This window comes from Zootoca vivipara, chromosome 5, assembly GCF_963506605.1.
Source record: "Zootoca vivipara chromosome 5, rZooViv1.1, whole genome shotgun sequence".
In the NCBI taxonomy this organism is placed as follows: domain Eukaryota; kingdom Metazoa; phylum Chordata; class Lepidosauria; order Squamata; family Lacertidae; genus Zootoca; species Zootoca vivipara.
Window position 1 is genome coordinate 69,755,927 of NC_083280.1, and position 18,950 is coordinate 69,774,876.

The 18,950-nt window shown below is 45.2% G+C and overlaps 1 protein-coding gene across 4 annotated transcripts in view; it reads left to right on the forward strand.

Moving 5' to 3' along the window:
- The window catches only part of PALD1 (phosphatase domain containing paladin 1), a 96,421-nt gene that overhangs the window by 27,267 nt on the left and 50,204 nt on the right, over nt 1-18,950 (forward strand). For all 4 annotated transcript variants that reach the window (XM_060274899.1, XM_035137654.2, XM_035137657.2 and 1 more), the window contains exons 2-5: nt 15,416-15,607; nt 16,099-16,201; nt 16,825-17,004; nt 17,963-18,127. In XM_060274899.1, the coding sequence (XP_060130882.1) occupies nt 15,416-15,607; nt 16,099-16,201; nt 16,825-17,004; nt 17,963-18,127 (640 nt within the window). The remainder of the gene's footprint in view (nt 1-15,415; nt 15,608-16,098; nt 16,202-16,824; nt 17,005-17,962; nt 18,128-18,950) is intronic.

Genomic DNA, 18,950 nt, shown 5'->3' on the forward strand with positions numbered 1-18,950 from the left:
TGATGCCTGCCTAAATAAGACAGGAGTGCCTGGCGTGCTCTGGTCCATGGGGTCACGAAGAGTCGGACACGACTAAACAACAACAACAACAACAAAATATTGCAAACGAGTGCGGATGGAGCATTTACACATTTGCTACCTGCAGGCTGAAATAGAGCTGCATTGCAATAATTTAGCTGATCATGTGGCTCAACTTGCTTTGCAAGTCTGCAACACTCTTGGGCTGTTTGTCTGCATTATGGTCATAGCTGTCAAGTTTTCCCTTTCCTCGCGAGGAAGCCTATTCAGCATAAGCGAATTTCACTTTAAAAAAGGGAGAACTTGACAGCTATGATTATGGTTTTCTGTGGTTCCAGGGTGCTTCCTCCACTGGCTTTTGAATCCATGTACACACTGCATTACCCACAATGCAGAGCTGTCCTGCCATTCATTGAGAAATAGTGCTGCTCGATGCGTTCTCTCTCTCAAACCACCTTCAACCCAAAAGGAAAACTTCAGCCACATGGCAGCTTCATCTCAAGAGCTAAGGGGGTTGCAAGTGCGGGGAAACCAAGCAGGTAATGAGCATTAAGGCATCCCATCTCCTCTGTGTACAACAGTGTGTGAACGCAGCTTGAAATGCTGGGGCAGAGGGGAACTTGCTGTGTTTTAAGCTGCTAACGTGCGTCTAGCCTTAAGTTCTGTTATTGAGCGGTAGAATAGTATATTTAACAAGAAAGTAGAGGTTAAAAAACTGTGATTTGCTGAGACCACTATGGTTCTGCGGCTGATGGAAGTCTAACACTCCAGCCACTAATATTTCACTGGCTTTCAAAGAAGGCCATGAGTCTGTAGAAATCCGCTTGTTTTATGAGTATCTTCTCTGCTTAGGTGTGCTAGAAGGCATTTAAGTGCCAGCTGTCTAGCTCACTGGCCTTTCAAGGTTTTTTTTATTTATCACATTTGTACAGTGGTACCTTGGTTTTTGAACAGAATGCGTTCTGTTCAACTTCCGGAACCGTTCGAAACCCAAAGCCAATCAGAAGCCACGGAAGCCACACTGGACGTTCGGCTCCCGAAAATCATTCAAAAACTAGAACACTCACTTCCGGGTTTCTATCGTTTGGGAGCTGAGGCATTTGGCTTCCAAGGTACGACTGTATACCCCTTTTACCTCCAAGGAGTTCAAGGTTGTTTGGCATGGTTGCTCCCTTCCCCATTCTCCCCCCCCCCAACAACCCTCTGAGATAGGTTAGGCTGAGAGACAGTGACTGGCCCAAGGTCACCGAGTGAGCTTTGTGGGGATTTGAACCCTGGTCTCCCAGACCATAGTCCAACACTCTAACTATTGTGCCACACTAGCTGTGACTTGGACAAAGGCTTTTGGGGTTAAAGATGGGTGCCTGCATGTTTGGGCATTTGACGGCATGAGTCCAGACTTTCCCCCTCCCTTTTTCTTTGCATCGATTCTCCCAGCTCGGAAAGAAAGAAAACGAAAGGTGAGGAGATGCACCCATCGAATGAGCCCAGTCCTGGACAGATGCATCCTGCAGCTGTGGGCCTCTTTTCTCCTCCCCAATAGACACACTGTCTATATTTAGTTCCATTGTTATGTTTGTCTCTGATTCCTTGCCAAGCTTGCTGCTTTGGTGGAATGTAAATTCAAGATGTGTGAATAATTGTGGCGCTGGACAACCCAGGGAAAGGAACGAGGCTCCCATGCGAGGGGCTGGCGCAGAAGTTTGATAATTCTAAGGTAGTTAACGCCGCAAAGCAATTTTTTGAATAAAATGTGGGAATCGCCCATAATAAGCAAAGGGTTTTAGATATACTAAAAAAATCAGACTAGGGCTGAGCGATATCTGGTTTTCAACATGGCGATATGTCAGCAGCTAAATGTCAGGATATTTCAATATATCACAATGTCTGAAATTGGAGATCAGGCGTGAGGGTGAGGGAAGCAGCGGTCACGGAGATTGCGTGGCTTGAGGGGATGGGTGCCTCGGTGCCAGGGGAAGGTTTTGCCACAGGTGCTTTGAAGTGAGGGCGATCAGCTGCCTTGTTCTCCTTCAGTGTGAGGGGAAGGCAGGACCTCATAACCGGCTGCCCTAGTCTCCCTCAGCGTGTGGGAAGGCAGCTCAGATCAGCAGCATTATTGGCTGAGATCATGGCGCGATATCAGCGGTTCCTTGAAATTGACTGCCCTACTCTCCCTCGGGTGTGGAGCGACATATTGCTGCGTATTGCTGGGTCAAAATTGCTACCGCGGTGCGATTTCAAAACCAATTTTGGCCAACATATTGAATATTCGCACAGTGTTAAAACAGACCATGAAATTTGTGGTCTTGCCATACAAGAATGTAGTTGGTGGGAAGCACGGGTGGGCCGCGGACCCCCTGGGTGCGTTCTGCAGTCCCCGGACCCCTAATTGGGAACCACTGCACAAAGGAAACACTTGTCTGACAGAATCGGTGTCTTTAGCACTGGGTTGTTGCAGTGTTTTTCAAGCACATCTCTCTAATCTGGAGCCACGAGAGCTCAAAGCTCAAAGAAAAGATGTGTGCTGTAAATTCCAATGAACCAGGAGAGCAATCTTCCTTGGGAGTACATGTGACCTACCGTACCTGTGTGTTACTAACTCCTGAGTGACCTATTGCAAAGAGAGAGACAAGCTCCTGCCACCTGATCTGATAGTGATTGGACTTAGCTTGGATTTGGTGTCCTTTGTGGATTTTGAAAGTGGCTTTTCCTGTTTAATGCAATTGAGGGGGCGGGCAACCGTGTACGCTTTCTAGTGAATAAAATGAAAAGCAAACGCTGACTCAGCAGTTGAGGCTGCAGCTGCTTTGCAATCTGAGAGCCCTTTCCTTGAGATGTTTGGAGCGGAGGAGAGGAAGCAGACTCAATCCAGAGAAAAACCACTTGGAAGACTATGAGTCCTTTTTAAAAAAAATAATTGTTTTTTTTAAAATTTGGGGAGAAAAAGGCAGATGGTTATTTCTGTGGAAGGTTGTTTGGCCATTCTGGAAAGAAACTCTGTGTTTGTTCACTCAGTTGTGAGGCCACTATTCTCTTTCCCTTTGTTTCAACTCCTTTCATTCCCCTTTGCCTGTCCCCCCCCCTTTTAATTTGCTGCCCCCAACATTCTTCTGGAAGAGCTGAAGACTTGGTCTTCTGCCAGACTCTGTTGGGTTTGTGGGGTGCTGCTTTCTGTGGAAATGAGGTACAAGGCATGTAGGCGTTTCAAGCACTGGAAAGAAAAGCAAGCAGGATGATTTTCGCTCCCCAACAACTTCCCACGGAATTGCACCAGTCACAAAATTGCATCAGATTGTATCTCTCTGCATTTGATCAGGAATCTTGCACAGTCCCTGGGAATGCACAGTCCCTGATACCCCCCAGCATCTGATAGCGAGAGATCTCTAAAAGAAAAGTGGAGGTTACATAGGTTATTAGTTATTAGTTATTGCATAGGCTATTAGTTACCTTCTTACTTCATATCTTCATCTAACTCTATTTTTAATAAATAACGAAACACTTAACCCCTGTCTGCACAATACATTCGAAACAGTATCACGCCTCTTCAAACAGTTATGGTTTCCTCCCCCCCAAAGCATCCTGGGAAATGTAGTTTAAGGGTGCAGAGTTGTTGGGAGACCCCTGTCTTTTTGTAATGTACAAAGGTAAGTGCCACATCCATTGAACTGCCCGTTTTTGTCTCTAGCCTTGCCCCGCACTTATAGATGGTCTCCAAAAGACCTACCCCTTCCATCACTTCCTCCAGGTATACTAGAGTTGTCACTGTTTTTTATTGGTTCTGCTCCCGACATTTGGCTAGCAAGCTATTTTTAGTCTTGGCCCTAAGCTGTGCAGGCCTGCCTGGTGTTATATACAGCATTGAGAGGTGAGAAACAAAGCCTGAAATTCTTCTCCCCCACCCTCCATTTCTTTGCTTGACCCCACCATCAGCATATGTTATCCCACTACCTTTGCCTCCGGTGAAACCCCTGCATATTTTGAATGAATGAGAGTGAAAGAGACACAGAGAGAGAGCTGGGAAGAGAATGTCTCTTGTTTCTTTGCAGAGAGGCTTGGGGAATAGCTGTCCCTTCTCCTATACACATGTAAATGGGATGCATTCATTCTCTTGTCTTGACTGGAGGACTGTTTGAGGCATGCTCTGTGTGCCAATTTGCCATCTTCGCTGGAACTGGATCCAGGCACTGCGGCATAATTCTAGCCTGTCAATTTGGATTGGCTGTTTGGAAGCTTCGCTGAATGAAACGACTTTCTGTAGCAAATGAAGCTGGCTAAAGGTCCATTTCCTCCAGGCCAGAGCACTGATGCTTAAAACCAGCTGATTTCCTGGTGATGCCGTGAGAGTGAGAGGCTGGTGTATGTTTGGCTGGCTCAATGCTTATTAATCTTCCTTCTGTGGACGTGGACACAGATGAATTGTGCAAAAACTCCGCTGGTTTTTCTACATGCACCCCACACACAGACAGTTGTTTTGCTTGATTACAGCATGATGTTTATTGTGTGTGTGTGTGTGGAGGTAATTTCATGCACATTATCAGCAAATGTATGCACAGTTAATCTTAGCTAAAACTAGCGTCTTCGTGTTCAATTTTGCATGCTTCAGAAAAATTGTAGATGGATGAATGCTAGATTTTATTACTGGAAGAGCATTTTTGTACCGTGGTGGGGCATTGCATTGGTGGTTGATGTTGGCTTCTGTTTTCCTATATAAAAGAACATCATACTTTCCAACATTTCTCTAATGAAAATAGGGACGTCCCATTCCATAATGATAATTTTACTATTTATACCCCACACATCTTACCTGGTTGCCGGCAGCTTCCAACACATATAAAATTCCAACATTAAACTTTTGTTAAAAAAACTTCCTCATAGAGTGGTACCTCTAGTTGCGTTCACTTCCGGTTATGTATCCTTTGGGATATGTACGCGGCAAACCCGAAAGTATTTTTTTTCGGGTTTCGCCACGCATGCATGCGCAGAAGCGGCACCTCCAGTTGCAAATTCCTCAAGATGCAGACGGAGCTCCGGGACAGATCCCATTTGCAACTGGAGGTACCGCTGTACAGGTTTGCCTTCAGATGTCTCGGGAGTTGGATAACTCCATACCCTCCAACATTTCTCCAATGAAAATAGAGACATCCTAAGGAAAAGTGGGACATTCCAGGATCAAATCAGAAAGTGGGATGGCTTCTCTAAATCAGGGATGCACTGGAAAATAAAGACAAGAGGGTCTGAAACGTTGTTGAGGGGAATAATGAAAAGGCTTGCGAATTTAATACAATTTTGCAATTCCAAACACAACTTGCAGGACAGCCCAAAGCAAGTTTACCTGTAAATAACTCCTAATGAACTTGATAGAGGCTTGCTTTCTAGGAAGTGTGTGTGTGTGTGTGTGTGTGTGTGTGTGTGTGTGTGTGTGTGTGTGTTAAGATTGCTAACTTAGTCAGATAGGGTTGGCGAGGCTCTTCAGCATGTGTGGCAGAAGTCAAGGCTAAAACAGGGGACAGCCTTGCTTTTGTGAAGTATATGGAACATATGCAGTGACTTTTGCTCTGGACTCCTCAGCCCAGGAGTAAGCAGCAGATTAGTGCCAGAAAGGCTGACTCCACAAAGGAGACAATTGTGACTGATTGGGGTTCCTGTTCATGTGAAGGAGCTCCAACATGGGTGCATCGGTTTGTGCACAGATACCAGATGCCAGGGAGTATGGGGTATGCAATGTTTGGTTAGGGCTTGGAAATGTGGTCCCACTTTCCCTCTACACCAGTGTTCCTCCAGCTTGGGTCCCCAGCTGTTGTTGGACTACAACTCCTATCACCCCTAGTTAGCTGCGGCAGTGGTCAGGGGTGATGGGAGTTGTAGTCCGACAACAGCTGGGGACCCAAGTTGGAGAAGCACTGGTGTAGAGGGAGAAGTTGGGAGTCCAACACTGAACAGCCTCGGGGACTCCTGGTTTCTTTTTGTATTTATTGGCTTGGAGATAAAAATCTGCAAGGGACCCAGGGTGGCATACAAGGAGCTATCAACCCATTTCAAGTACTTTTGAGGTCTACTAAGCTGAGAAATAGAAATAAGCCACGGAAATCTCCTTCAGGGTTGTGTGTGGGTTTGAATCCAGGTTTTACAACACTGTGCTGACTCAAAAGCGTATTTGACAGGAAAAGTTAAACCAGATATTTCAAATAAACATTCTCCTTCTGTCATGTGTATCAGCGTTTCTTAAAAAACAAACAAAGAAAAATACCCCCATTACTGTATAGTAACAAATGAGGGGAAGGGAGAAGCAAAACTGCCTCTAAAGAGAGTTTTCTGCCGCTTTCTCTGAAGTGTCTGCTGTCGTTTTAAGGACATCATGTTTCTGTGGGAAGGAGTCCTTACGGACTCCCACGTGAGCTGTGTTTCAGATCCTGACAATATAGCTGCTGTCGTTGAGAGCATCGTTTCCATCTGTCTCCTGCAGGCTTTCATACGTCTCTTTGAGACTGTTGCGGTGAAATGTTTGGCAGCAGAAAAGAAATCTCATTTTCTTTTTTTGGAAAGTAAATGCGGCTAAACCAAGGAGGACTATTAGTAGCAGTCATAGCAGAGTGATGACACTTGCTTTCCCAGCGGAAAAAGGCTTTATCAAAATTTGCTGATTGGAGATGGTGCTCTCCCCTCGAAGCATTGCATAGCATTTGCCCGTCAGGAGAGATGCTTCCTACCGTGGGGGCCAACTCCTAGGTGGCTGATGGCGATCGATTATGTGGGGGAGGGGCTTACTTGCCCCCCCAATATTTTATTCAAGTTGGCACCCCTGCTTCCCATCCCCCTTACCCTTTTCCTGCTCTTCTTTTGGAACATAGAAAATAATGAAGCTATGACTGCCAAGCCAGGAGCAACTAGCCTGGCCATTATTCCTTCGCAAGAACAGGGCCGTTATCTGAATACGCATAGCTTCTGCACATGGTGAACTGGATAGAGCTGCTGAGGCCCGAGGGCCAGGCTTAATGCAACTTGAGGCCTGTTGATATCTTTAATTGCCCTTTCTGAGGCTGTGTGAGGGAAGGAAGGGAAGAGGCGCTTGTGGGGTTTTCTGTCCCAGGTGCGGAAAATACATTGACCTTGCTATGCACCTTGACCAGAACCCCTTCAACCCTCCCCTCCCATAGCTCCGGTTCTGTATTCGAAGGGGGTCATAGCTATACAGTGGTAGCTCTGGTTAAGAACTTAATTCGTTCCGGAGGTCCCTTCTTAACCTGAAACTGTTCTTAACCTGAAGCACCACTTTAGCTAATGGGGCCTCCTGCTGCCGCCGCACTGCCACCGGAGCACAATTTCGGTTCTCATCCTGAAGCAAAGTTCTTAACCTGAGGTGTTACCTGTATTTCTGGGTTAGCAGAGTTTGTAACCTGAAGGGCTTGTAACCCGAGATGCCACTGGATGCAAAAAACAAAATGTGAAGAACGGCAGTGGGAAACCAATATGGGCTCACTGGCCCATATGCTTTCCCTGTGATTCTTCTCTTGTTTGTACTTTAAAAAAAAACACAAAAAACACCCCCCTTCCAATTGTTGTTGTTGTTGTTTAGTCGTTTAGTTGTGTCCGACTCTTCATGACCCCATGGACCATAGCACGCCAGGCACTCCTGTCTTGCACTGCCTCCCGCAGTTTGGTCAAACTCATGTTCGTAGCTTCGAGAACACTGTCCAACCATCTTGTCCTCTGTCGTCCCCTTCTTCTAGTGCCCTCAATCTTTCCCAACATCAGGGTCTTTTCCAAGGATTCTTCTCTTCTCATGAGGTGGCCAAAGTATTGGAGCCTCAGCTTCACGATCTGTCCTTCCAGGGAGCACTCAGGGCTGATTTCCTTCAGAATGGATAGGTTTGATCTTCTTGCAGTCCATGGGACTCTCAAGAGTCTCCTCCAGCACCATAATTCCAAACCCCTTCCAATTACTAGGTCACAAATTGCCCCCCTTCCCATGTCACCGCAACTGCTTGGGAGTTCCTTCCCTGTAGTGAAATTCCCATGAAGTGTGGTGAGCATGAATGTGAACAAAGCTACCGTATTTGGTGGGGCAGTAGCATGAGCCTTGCCCAGCTAGGAGTGAGGAACATCCCATCCAAATGTTTGTGCACCTCTAAATGTTTGTACCTGCAAAGCCCCTTTCAGCCAAGGGAGAATGGGATGTATGTTTTCTAGGAAACACGCCTTCTGCTTGATCCTCTGAATGGGAATCGAGCGAAAAGTATTTAGACCTATTGAAGAAGAAGATTGAAAAGGATGAAGCAGGTTTCGGAATCCTACCCAGACACGTACTTCTATTATGTATATTCTTAAACTTTGTTGATTTTATCTATATTTTGATCATTCTGCTGTGTCGACTCGTGATTAAAGTCCTTTTCTTACGCATATTTGCTACTATTTAAAGTAAACTCTGTAGATTCCCCCCCCCCCCTGGTTAAGCAGTCTATAAAACTTGTTAAACAAAATAACAAAAAGGTAGGGGTTTGCAACTGCATCTCAGCTCATGTTCTTTGCTTTTTAGTGCGGCAGCATTTTGGAGACCAGTAACGGCCTCTTCTGCCTGGTTCAAACAACAAGAAAATCATGCCCTTCTTCATAGAAGTAGAATGCAATTTAAAAATAATGGAGAGACTGGGGGAAACTGCCACTAAAATGCCAACAACTCTTCTATTTCTTGCAACACCTGGAGTTAACTTCTTTTAAAAGAGAGAATTTGAGGTTTTTGTGGCTGAAGAGCTGTTTTGCCTTCTAAAAAGCCATTTCTTTTTATGATGTGCCAATTGCCCTTGTGCTGCATTTCTTCTTATGTGTGGTGGCGGCTAGGAATATTAAAACATGACTAAATGCTATCACAAATGGCAGCGTTTTAAGATCAAAGATTTGCAGATTAACTTTATTGAAAACTAGCTGTGTAGGAAGTTATCCTCCCACATTGGCTGTTTTCCTTTAAGTGTATAGCAATTTTGGCAGGATGGTGAATATGGTATGCCCAGTTTCCCCTGTGGGCTGTTTTTAATATACTGGGTCTAAGATGGTAACAATTTCCCATAGATATTGGTACCATTTAGAAGATTACGTATGTTGAACTTCAGTTTGCTCTTGGGGAAATTACTGCCACAACAGTACTCCAACTTGCAATTCACTATTATAGCCTGATGTTCAGTCCTGTTTGAAAGTGTTGTACGCTCGTCCTTTGGTTAATTTCCACAATAACCCTGCATAGTAGCAAGAATGTTTATGCCACTCATTCAACTCGATTGATTTGCTGAGATACAATCTGGTCAAGTTACTTCTGCATTTTCCATTTTCTCATCTGTGCAGTGCAATATGAATGGTTAAATCTTGCACCAACCTTTTGAAGTAGATTGTCTCTCCGGTTGGTATAGTCCTAAATTGTAATTTAGGAAGATCGAATACTTTGGGACCATCTCATATTAATATTTGTGATATGGTTACAGGTGAAACTCGGAAAATATTGTTGAATATTGTCGAAAAGTGCATTTATTTCAGTAATGCAACTTATTATTATTTTTTATTTTTACAAATGCTTTCTTTTGGAAATTCCACAGTAATAAAACAAATAGTTACAATAATACAAAAATAAACAAAAATGAACATCGCTATTACATTTCATTAATTACATTTCATTTATAATTGACCCGCCTAACGACAAATAATTACAATTACAACAAATAAAGGCTTGACATATCATGCTTTGCACGTCATGCATCTATCTCATATATTGGTTTCACCTTTTAAGTTGCGTTACTGAAATAAATGCATTTTTCGACGATATTCTAATTTTCCGAGTTTCAACTGTATTTCTATAGTTATATGTAATTTTTTTTAAAGCCTCCACCACCATTGCTTTTAAACAATTCATTCTAGGATTCCTCTTTAATTTCAGTGTCTTTGCTTTTAATCTTCCTCTATTGTGCTTCTTGCTATGGTATTTCCCAGGGGTCAGCAACCTTTTTCAGCCATGTGGTGGGCTGGACTATATTTTTTTTTGGGGGGGGGGGAATGAACAAATTCCTATGCCCCACAAATAACCCAGAGATGCATTTTAAATAAAAGGACACATTCTACTCGTGTAAAAACATGCTGATCCCCGGACCGTCCGTGGGCCCGATTGAGAAGGCGATTGGGCTGCATGCGGCCCACGGGCCTGAGGTTGCCTACCCCTGGTATTTCCTATATGCCTTTCTCATCAGTTCATAGCCTTTAAAATTTAACCCACCGAGAGAGCTTGCAGCGCCCTGATGCTGATGTTCTGTGTATTGTCCTTCATGAACCACAGGTTGCAAGATGCTCTTGGCTGCCGCCAACACAGCGATAGGAAAGCAGGGTGATATTTATTGTCATGTTTTGCTTCAGAAGCCTTGTGAATTAGTGCATGGCAATTGGCCTGTAACAGATTAGCTTCTGCTGCAGTTGATCTTGGGGTGTGGAGGAAGTTCAGGTTGGAGTTAGACATTAAGGCAGTTGTAAAGCTGCCATGGGAATACTTGTGTTTCGTTCTCCTTGATTACTCCTAGCAATATGGAACATGTGGTGTCATTTTACTGCGTGTTTCTCTCTCCCGCCCAAGAAGCAACCAACAAAGCAGATTCAAATTGGGGAAACCTGCAGAATAATGATGACGGTATGTCGAGTGTCTTGGGTGACCCAGCAAAAGAGGTGCATGGCAGATGGGGCTGTTGCTTCTGGGAGCATTTGCACACCATTCCACTAGAACTCAAAAGTGAGCAGTGAACAGGGTAGGGAAGAAAATGGATTCTACCAAGTGGGTTGTTCTCGACTGGCTGAGTTACAGCAGCAAGTGTAAGCAGGGGGCTAGGGAAACTTCCCCGTCGGAGTTTCATGTGACTGACTTTCCGAACTTGCAGCTGTAAACATCAGTCTCTGCTGCTTAGAAGGCAGGCAGCTGCTTTGAGCAGCTGGAACACGTCACCGCGAGCATGTTGTTCTTGGGAACTGAGAGAGCTCCAAGGAAATGTTGCCTCCTTCACTCAAAAGTCACCAGTTCTGGGAATAAACAAATAAAGCGGCTAAAACTTTCACCTAAAAGTGAGCTTCGGAAAAAGTAATTTTGTGGCCAAGGCTGTTTCGCAGGAAAACATTTCATGGTTTCACCGTGCCCACTCCCATGCTAATATAGTCAGGATGTGTTGACTGGGTGGGTCTATATTTGGTGTGTCTGAAATTGCTAGCAGAATTCTTGACTTCCAGGAACAGAGTCTCTGCTTCTCTGATTCCTAGAATTATTTTCCTCCTCCAAGGTGGCACAGAGTTTTCAGTGCGACGATTTCATTTTTGCTGTTCTTGGTAACCAAAGCACATCCCTCCGTTGCTCTAATGATGGCAAGAACCACTTCACTGTGGAATAAATATACTTTCCAAGGGGTAACTTAACCACAGTGTGCATGTGACCACTTGGCTAGGCTGCACCATCCTGCTTGGTGGCAAGAAGAATGGCACCATACAATGAAGCCACCTGATTAGAAGTCTGGGGAAACAGTAAAATTCTCCTTACCAGTTGGCAGGATGCTGCAGATAAATCAAATGGCCGTGTGCAAGTTATCACTGGGTAAATGGCGGTCTGAAGCCATCCATGGTAAGGCTTTCTTTGATATGTTGCGTCCTAACATTCTCACTAAGGAATCCAGGTGGCGCTGTGGGTTAACCCACAGAGTCTAGGGCTTGCTGATCAGAAGGTCGGCAGTTCGAATCCCTGCAATGGGGAGAGCTCCCGTTGCTCGGTCCCAGCTCCTGCCCACCTAGCAGTTCGAAAGCACATCAAAGTGCAAGTAGATAAATAGGGACCGCTCCGGTGGGAAGGTAAACGGCGTTTCCGTGTGCTGCTCTGGTTCCCCTGAAGCAGCTTTGTCATGCTGGCCACATGACCCGGAAGCTGTCTGCGGACAAACGCTGGCTCCCTCGGCTTATAGAGTGAGATGAGGGCCGCAACCCCAGAGTCGGACACGACTGGACCTGATGGTCAGGGGCCCTTAACATTCTAACTAAAAAAAACATGGGTTTGGTTTTTTAAGGGTTTGGGTGGGGTAGGAATCCAGGTAAGGCTATTGATCAAGATAAAGGCTTGCTTGGCTTAATTGAAGTTTTTGGTCTGCTCCTCTGCCAATTAGGCAGACCAATTAGGGAGACGGGAATGCAGCCAGTTTTACATTTCGTTAACGGAAGATCCAAGCAGGCAAGCAAACGAAGCTCTGATGTTCTGCCTCCTGCTCTAGCTGTCTTATTATAAATCATTCGTATAACACCATCTGTTTTGTGGCACTTGTCAAAAAAGAGTTAGGGCAAGTCCCTGTCCCAAGAGGCTTACAATCTAAAATAAGAGAGGAAATGGAAGCATGGGCAGAAAATGGGATTGCTTCAATTGCATGCACTTGGGTTAGTTACAGGGTTGATCATGAGCAATAGACCTAAGTGGGAGAGAATCGGGACCCAGTAAGGAAACAGGAAGCACTGGGACAGGAAGTCAGGGAGAGAACCCCACCCATGCTATATCTGGGCTGGAGCAAACTGGTGTGTGAACCTGCACAGAACTCAATCCAACATTTTACCTCTAATCTAAATCCTTCAAGTGCTTTGTCACAGGTAAGGATGACAGACTTGCAGCCCATAATCCCCCCTGGGGGCTAGTAGTCAGGGATGGTGGTGGTTGGAGTCTAGCCTCTGGAAGACCATTGATTTCCTCAGCCTTGCAATAATGTGGAGGGACTACTGGGATTAAGGAACAGTGATTCTGTGGGGCTATACATGAGGGGGACAATGTGCTGAGCAATATGAGGCAGTGAACAGGCTTTTCACAGTTCACAAGGTAGGAGGAGCCCTATAGATGCCACACCCAAGCAGTCTTTCTTGACACACACAGTTTATTCTACCTATTGGGATCTTGCAGGAATATTCCAATTTTAAATATTCTTCTTTGTTTCCCCATGTACACGGTATACTACTATGCAGATATTTCATGGAGTGTGCTTAGAAAACAAAACTTTGGGTGTCAAAAGCCCACCTGCTATGATCAGTATCGTGATATGCTGGCTTGTACTCCATTCCTTTGGAATTTTGCAGGAAGTGGGCGTGTCTCTTTGTCTATCAGCTACTTGCCCATTCACCCACTTGCTCAGGTGTGCCATCTGCTGGCTGACTTAGAAACAAAAACGTATTTGGGCCCTTTGATAGAAATTCGTTCTTCTTTCCCATGCATTGTTTTATATATATATATAAAATAGCTGCATCTGTCACGGCAAAATTCTCATTAGAATGAGGCTTCAAGGTGGGCCAGTTACATATTTGCCCACCCCCTTTCTTACTACCCATTGGTTAATAGGCGAAAAGGTGTACCATTTTAATCAGTTTAAATTCTAGAAGGAGTCGCAGGGGTGGTCTTTTGCTGCTGCTGCAGCAGCAGTTGAAACCCTTATCATACGACATTTCAAAGACTTAAGGCAGGCATCCTCAAACTTCGGCCCTCCAGATGTTTCGGACTACAATTCCCATCTTCCCCGACCACTGGTCCTGTTAGCTAGGGATCATGGGAGTTGTAGGCCAAAACATCTGGAGGGCCAGAGTTTGGGGATGCCTGACTTAAGGCATTGATAGTGGCATGAGCTGCTTTCTCAGGCAAGGGTCATTCCTCTTCATCATTCTAGTCCACAAGCCTTACTACACAGAGGAATATAGACATAGTTAAGTGGCTTGTGGTGTGCAGCTTTAGGCTGCAGCGATACTACAAGCTCAGTTTCTGCTTCACAATACCCTTGCTGTGAGCTACTACTGTTTGTTAAATTGCCGTTACAAGGTGGCAAGAGAGCTTGGCTTTAGGAATTGCCCAAGTAAAAAATAGGTGGTGTGTATTGGGTGGGGGTGGGGTGGGGGCTGCTGAACATTTTGCACATGCTCACGGCCCCCTCAAAATACCAAAAAATAAAAGAAACCAACCCAAACAAAACTGGTCATGCTTGGGTCCGCAGAACAACAGACAACCCCCCTCCCACTCTCAAAACAAAGAAGAAAGGGGAAGTCACTTCCCACCCCCCACAAAAAGGAACAGACAGCCCCCCAACCAAACGATCATCAAAAGTATTTTATCTTAAAAGTTGGAAGGGGCAGATGACATTGGTGGCTGCAAAGTGTGGAGGGGCGAGGGTGCTGTGATTCCCAGAGGTTGCCAGATAAGTATGACAATGTGTGACACTCGCACGTCACATTTTGTATGACTCTTCCAAGGAGCCAAGTATCGCCTGCGGTTAGGAGTGTCACGTTCCAAATATTTTCATGGTTCTGCATGGGACTAGGCATGAAGGCAGTGGCACTCATGACACTCTCTGTATAGCTGTATGTGAACTTGGAGAAAGATGGGGAAATAGATTACTGTACGGTGACAGATAAAGAGAAGCCTCTAAGGCCTGTGTGGATTTGATGCTGTGGGGAGGAAAGGGTGAAGAACGGGCCGCTAATTAAAAATGGGATACTGGCTCACACTGTTGTAGCCACAAGCTTCCAGTTCAAATATTGTCTTTGTCATAAGCTCTCTTAGATACAAAGGGTGTCCAAGTTCCTGTGAGAGTTGGAATGTTATTAAGCTATTTATGAATAGGATTAGGAAGAAGCAGGGCTCAACTTCGTACTTCGGTGCGGGAGTGTGTGGGTGGTGTGTGTCCTGCGTTTTGCAGCTTAACGTGACTTAGTTTCCAGGAGTTTAAATGAAACCGAATCTTTATTGAGTCATAGCTTAGCCTTGGGACCTAGAAGGTAGCACTCAAGGTGTATCTCTCTGTGTTTTCCCAGTAATGAAAGAAGGCCCATATATCTGGGATCAGTTTGGGGAGGGGGGGGGGGGAGTCTGTAGTGGAATCCAACCACTGCTGTAGGCGGTGCAAAAATATCCTGCATATTCCTCGGAGGATATAGCCACTTCCTCAAACTAGTCTTGTACTCCACTAATGCTTAGAAGCCAACAAAACCCATCTATAAATGTCAAGATAAGCGTAACTGGTGGAACTATAAATGGGTGGCTTTCGGACTTACTGCTTTCAGCATCTTCCTTTCCTGAACTGAGTGTGCAACATTCTCTATCACAATTGCATACCTACCGTAGGGGAAGATCGTAGGTGGTGGACGAGCTTGTCAGTCATTGCTTACCTTCCTGTTGAGGAGGTAATGGTAAACTTTTTAGGAGTTCCAGGGCTTTCCTGAAAATGGTTTAAACACCGCTGTTCTAAAAGGATTATGTATGTTTGTGTCAAATCCAAATTTCCTCTTCCTGGATATATTTGTATTCCTTCCTCCTCACCCCGGAAAAAGCAGTCTTTTGATCTTTCCGTGTATCCTTTCTTCACTGTCTGATTTTGCACAGCTGCCTGTGGATTATGGGTACAACTGCCAGCACAGCTCAGCAGACGACGACGGCGACATTTGAGAATATCCACGGCAGCGGAACGATGGACGACCGCCATTCCCTCAGCATCCACTCCTTCCAGACGGTCGGCCTCCACAACAACAAGGCCAAATCGATTATTACCAATAAGGTGGCACCTGTAGTCATTACGTGAGTTGCCCTCCAACCTGTGATGTTCCTGAAATTCCTTGAACCTCCGTGCTGGTAGCTTAGAGAACCATTGTCTTAGAATCGCAGGCCATGGAATCACAGAATCATAGAGTGGGAAGGGAAGATTAGATGCAGACCAGAATGTTGGCAGAAGAGGCATCGCTCAATGGCAGAGCATCTGCTTTCGGGCAGAGGGTGCCAGGTTCAATTCCCAGCATCCCAGAACTGTGGAGAGCTGCTGACAACCAGTGTGGACAATTCTGAGCTATATAAGGCAGCCTCCTCTTCACAGACTTCTAACATCTTAACACCTCTTTTCATCTCTTCTCAGTGCTCCAAACTAGGGGTGGAAAGAAAGTAGACTGGGATCTACTGCCAAATCTTTCGGTGGTTTGCAGTATTGGTTACACTGGTTTTTTGTTTTTGTTTTATAATTTATAATTTAATTGCAGATAACCCCACTATGAATTTCTTCCATGTGCTTCTTACAGCTACAATTGCAAAGAAGAGTTTCAGATTCATGATGACTTGTTGAAGGCCAGCTATACTGTGGGGCGGATTACAGAGTCTACTCCGGAGCATTACCTTGTACAGGTGAGCGCCGTAGACTTGGCTCGGGGCATCCAGCATGCAGGGACTGAGGCATAAGGATGTAAGAACAGCCTCTCCTCACTCCCTGCCCCTTCCTACTGTGACCAACCAGATGTCTCTGGAGAAAGTGGAGCATGAAGTCAGTTGCCCTCTCCTGCTGTTGGCCCATCTGGCAAATGGCCTCTGGGTAGGAGGTTCCCTACAGCCAGTACAGTAGATAGCTGTATATCTTCCACGAATCTGTGTCAATCCCCTTTTAAAGTCATTTAAGCTAGTGGACATTACTGCATCTTGTGGCAGCAAATTCTGCGTTTATGCGTTGTATGAAAAAGTTGGTTGGAGATTGTTCCACCAGTGTGAGCGTTTAAGCCTGTCGGTTGGAACGATCTCCCCTTTCCTTCCCCTGGACCCTGTTTTGGAGGTTCCCCTGACCCTCCCAAAGTCAAGTTTGTGGGGTTTGGGTGGCCCATGGGGGCAAAAAGGCTCATTGCACTAGCAGAAAAACTTGCACTGGCTTCCGCTAGCAGGACTTAACAGCTGAATCTAGCCCATAGCATCCTGCCTTCTTTTCCATGTTGAAATAGGCATTATAGTTTTTCTACTTTCTTATTTCCTTCCCTCTACAGGGGAAATATTTTATGGTCCGTGATGTATACAGCAAGCTAGATGTCCTCAACACTGCCAGCAGCTGCGGTGCTCCGAATTTTCGGCAGGCGAAAGGGGGATATTCTGTGTTTGGGATGGGCCAGCCCACCCTCAACGGATTCAACCAGGTCCTGCAGAAACTGCAGAGCGACGGCCATAAGGTCTGTGCATGCATGGAAGTAAAGCTAATGCACAACTCAGAATGCGAATGAGAACAACAGTTCACTACTCCCACATCCCTCCACATGTTCTTTCAATGCATAAGGGCTGTTCATACTGATGATTTTACTTTTAAAAATCCCATTCGCTATTTGCTTTGAGGCTGCTTTTTTTAACAACCATCGGGTGTATACATGTTAATGAAACAAAGAATAAAGAAATCATTGAGGACCGGCACGATGACATCCTTATTTTTGTAAACCTTTAATTATTATCATTTCATTTTGTAATGCATATAAAACAGGGAGTGCAATGATAACCTACAAAAATTACAAGACGAACAAACTATGAAATAGTAGGATGAGTAGTTGCACCGGAGTCAAAATAACAAAGTCCAAGTAAATGCTGTCAATTTTATCAGATTGAGGACACAGGCGCTACTGAAATCTGTTGCCCATCCGTTCTACATTTGAGATGTTAGCAAAGCAGTTTTGTGTGTGCCTTGGTGTGCTTCTGATTATGTCATAAGTTCCTATCTGCTTTCTGCTACGATGTGCCGTTAGCCTCATGCTTCCGTGTCCCTATAACTATACGAATATGTGCGTGGTGTTCTTACACTCCCACTCCCACATGTGTACATGTGTTCGATGAATCCAAATATAGCTGTTGAGTGGGAACAGAACGAAAAGATTCCACTTTAATATGTACATGAAGACCGTGATGTAGTGAATCTTTTATTCTTCTCGGAACAGCACCTAGGAGCTTTGCCTCGAGCTGTTATTCATGTAGCACATAGTCCATATAGTTAGTCAGGGTCACTAGAGTCAAAAATAAATGCTAGAAGTTTTTTTTTTTTAAAAAAAGAGAGGTGCCCCATAGGAAAGTGGCAATGCCACAAACGGGCTCTTATCTTCGCTTACCAACACCGTTTAGCCAACACTTTCCTCTCTGTTGCAGCAGGAGTGCATCGTATTCTGTGTCCGTGAGGAACCCGTGCTTTTTCTGCACGTGGACAACGACTTCATGCCCTACACTCCCAGGGGAAAGGAGAACCTGCACGAAAATCTGCACAGCCTGCACAGGGGTGTCAAAGTCGAAAACCTGGAGCTCTCTATACGGAAAGAGGTGGGTTTTTTTTTTAGTGTCTGAGGAGGTTGCACGGTACTGTGAGACCTGCTAGAGATGGGATTGTCCATTCATTCCTTGTCTCAGTGCCTTGCCACTTAATTCCACTACAGCAGACATAGGAAGCTGTTCCATGTACCTGTTCCTGGGAACCGGAAGTGGGGAGAGTGTCTGTGGTGCTCGGGTCCTGCTTTGAGGGCTTCCAACCGGCATCTGGCTAGCCACTGTGAGAACAGGATGCTGGGCTAGTTGGGCTAGTTCTTAAAGTCAGACCATTGATCTGTCTAGCTCAGGACTGGCAGCACTGGAGTCCTTTATTCCAGATCTTCTGGCTTTTTTTTTGGTATTTTTTAAAAATATAGCTAGATGGTAGGTACGAACTTGAATTATTCAGCTGGTCATGTAGTTTATTGATGGGAAGTCAGTATGCGTGTGTGTGTGTTCACTGATATTTTTGTGTTGTAGAACTGGGAAGCCATATTGGACAACTTCATATTCTGCTGAGAGGATAAATGGGTATATTGGCATGGTATTCTGGGAGCCCCTTTGTCATGGTGTAGTCCAGCATTGTTTCAGTAGCATCTGCCTTACTGGATAGGACTGGGCTAGGGGATAGGAAGTGGTTCCCAGGTTGCCATGGTAACCTGTCCGTTAAGTTTTCAGCGGGATACGCTGATATCTGCCATGGTGCCTCTCGATTCAGTGGCACAGCTCCTACCGGGATAAACCATGTGATTGGGTAGAATGGACTTATTCCTCTAACTTGAAATTTACCAGAACAGCATGGCGTTCTAATGTCTCTGTGGTAAAATATTAGGCCAGT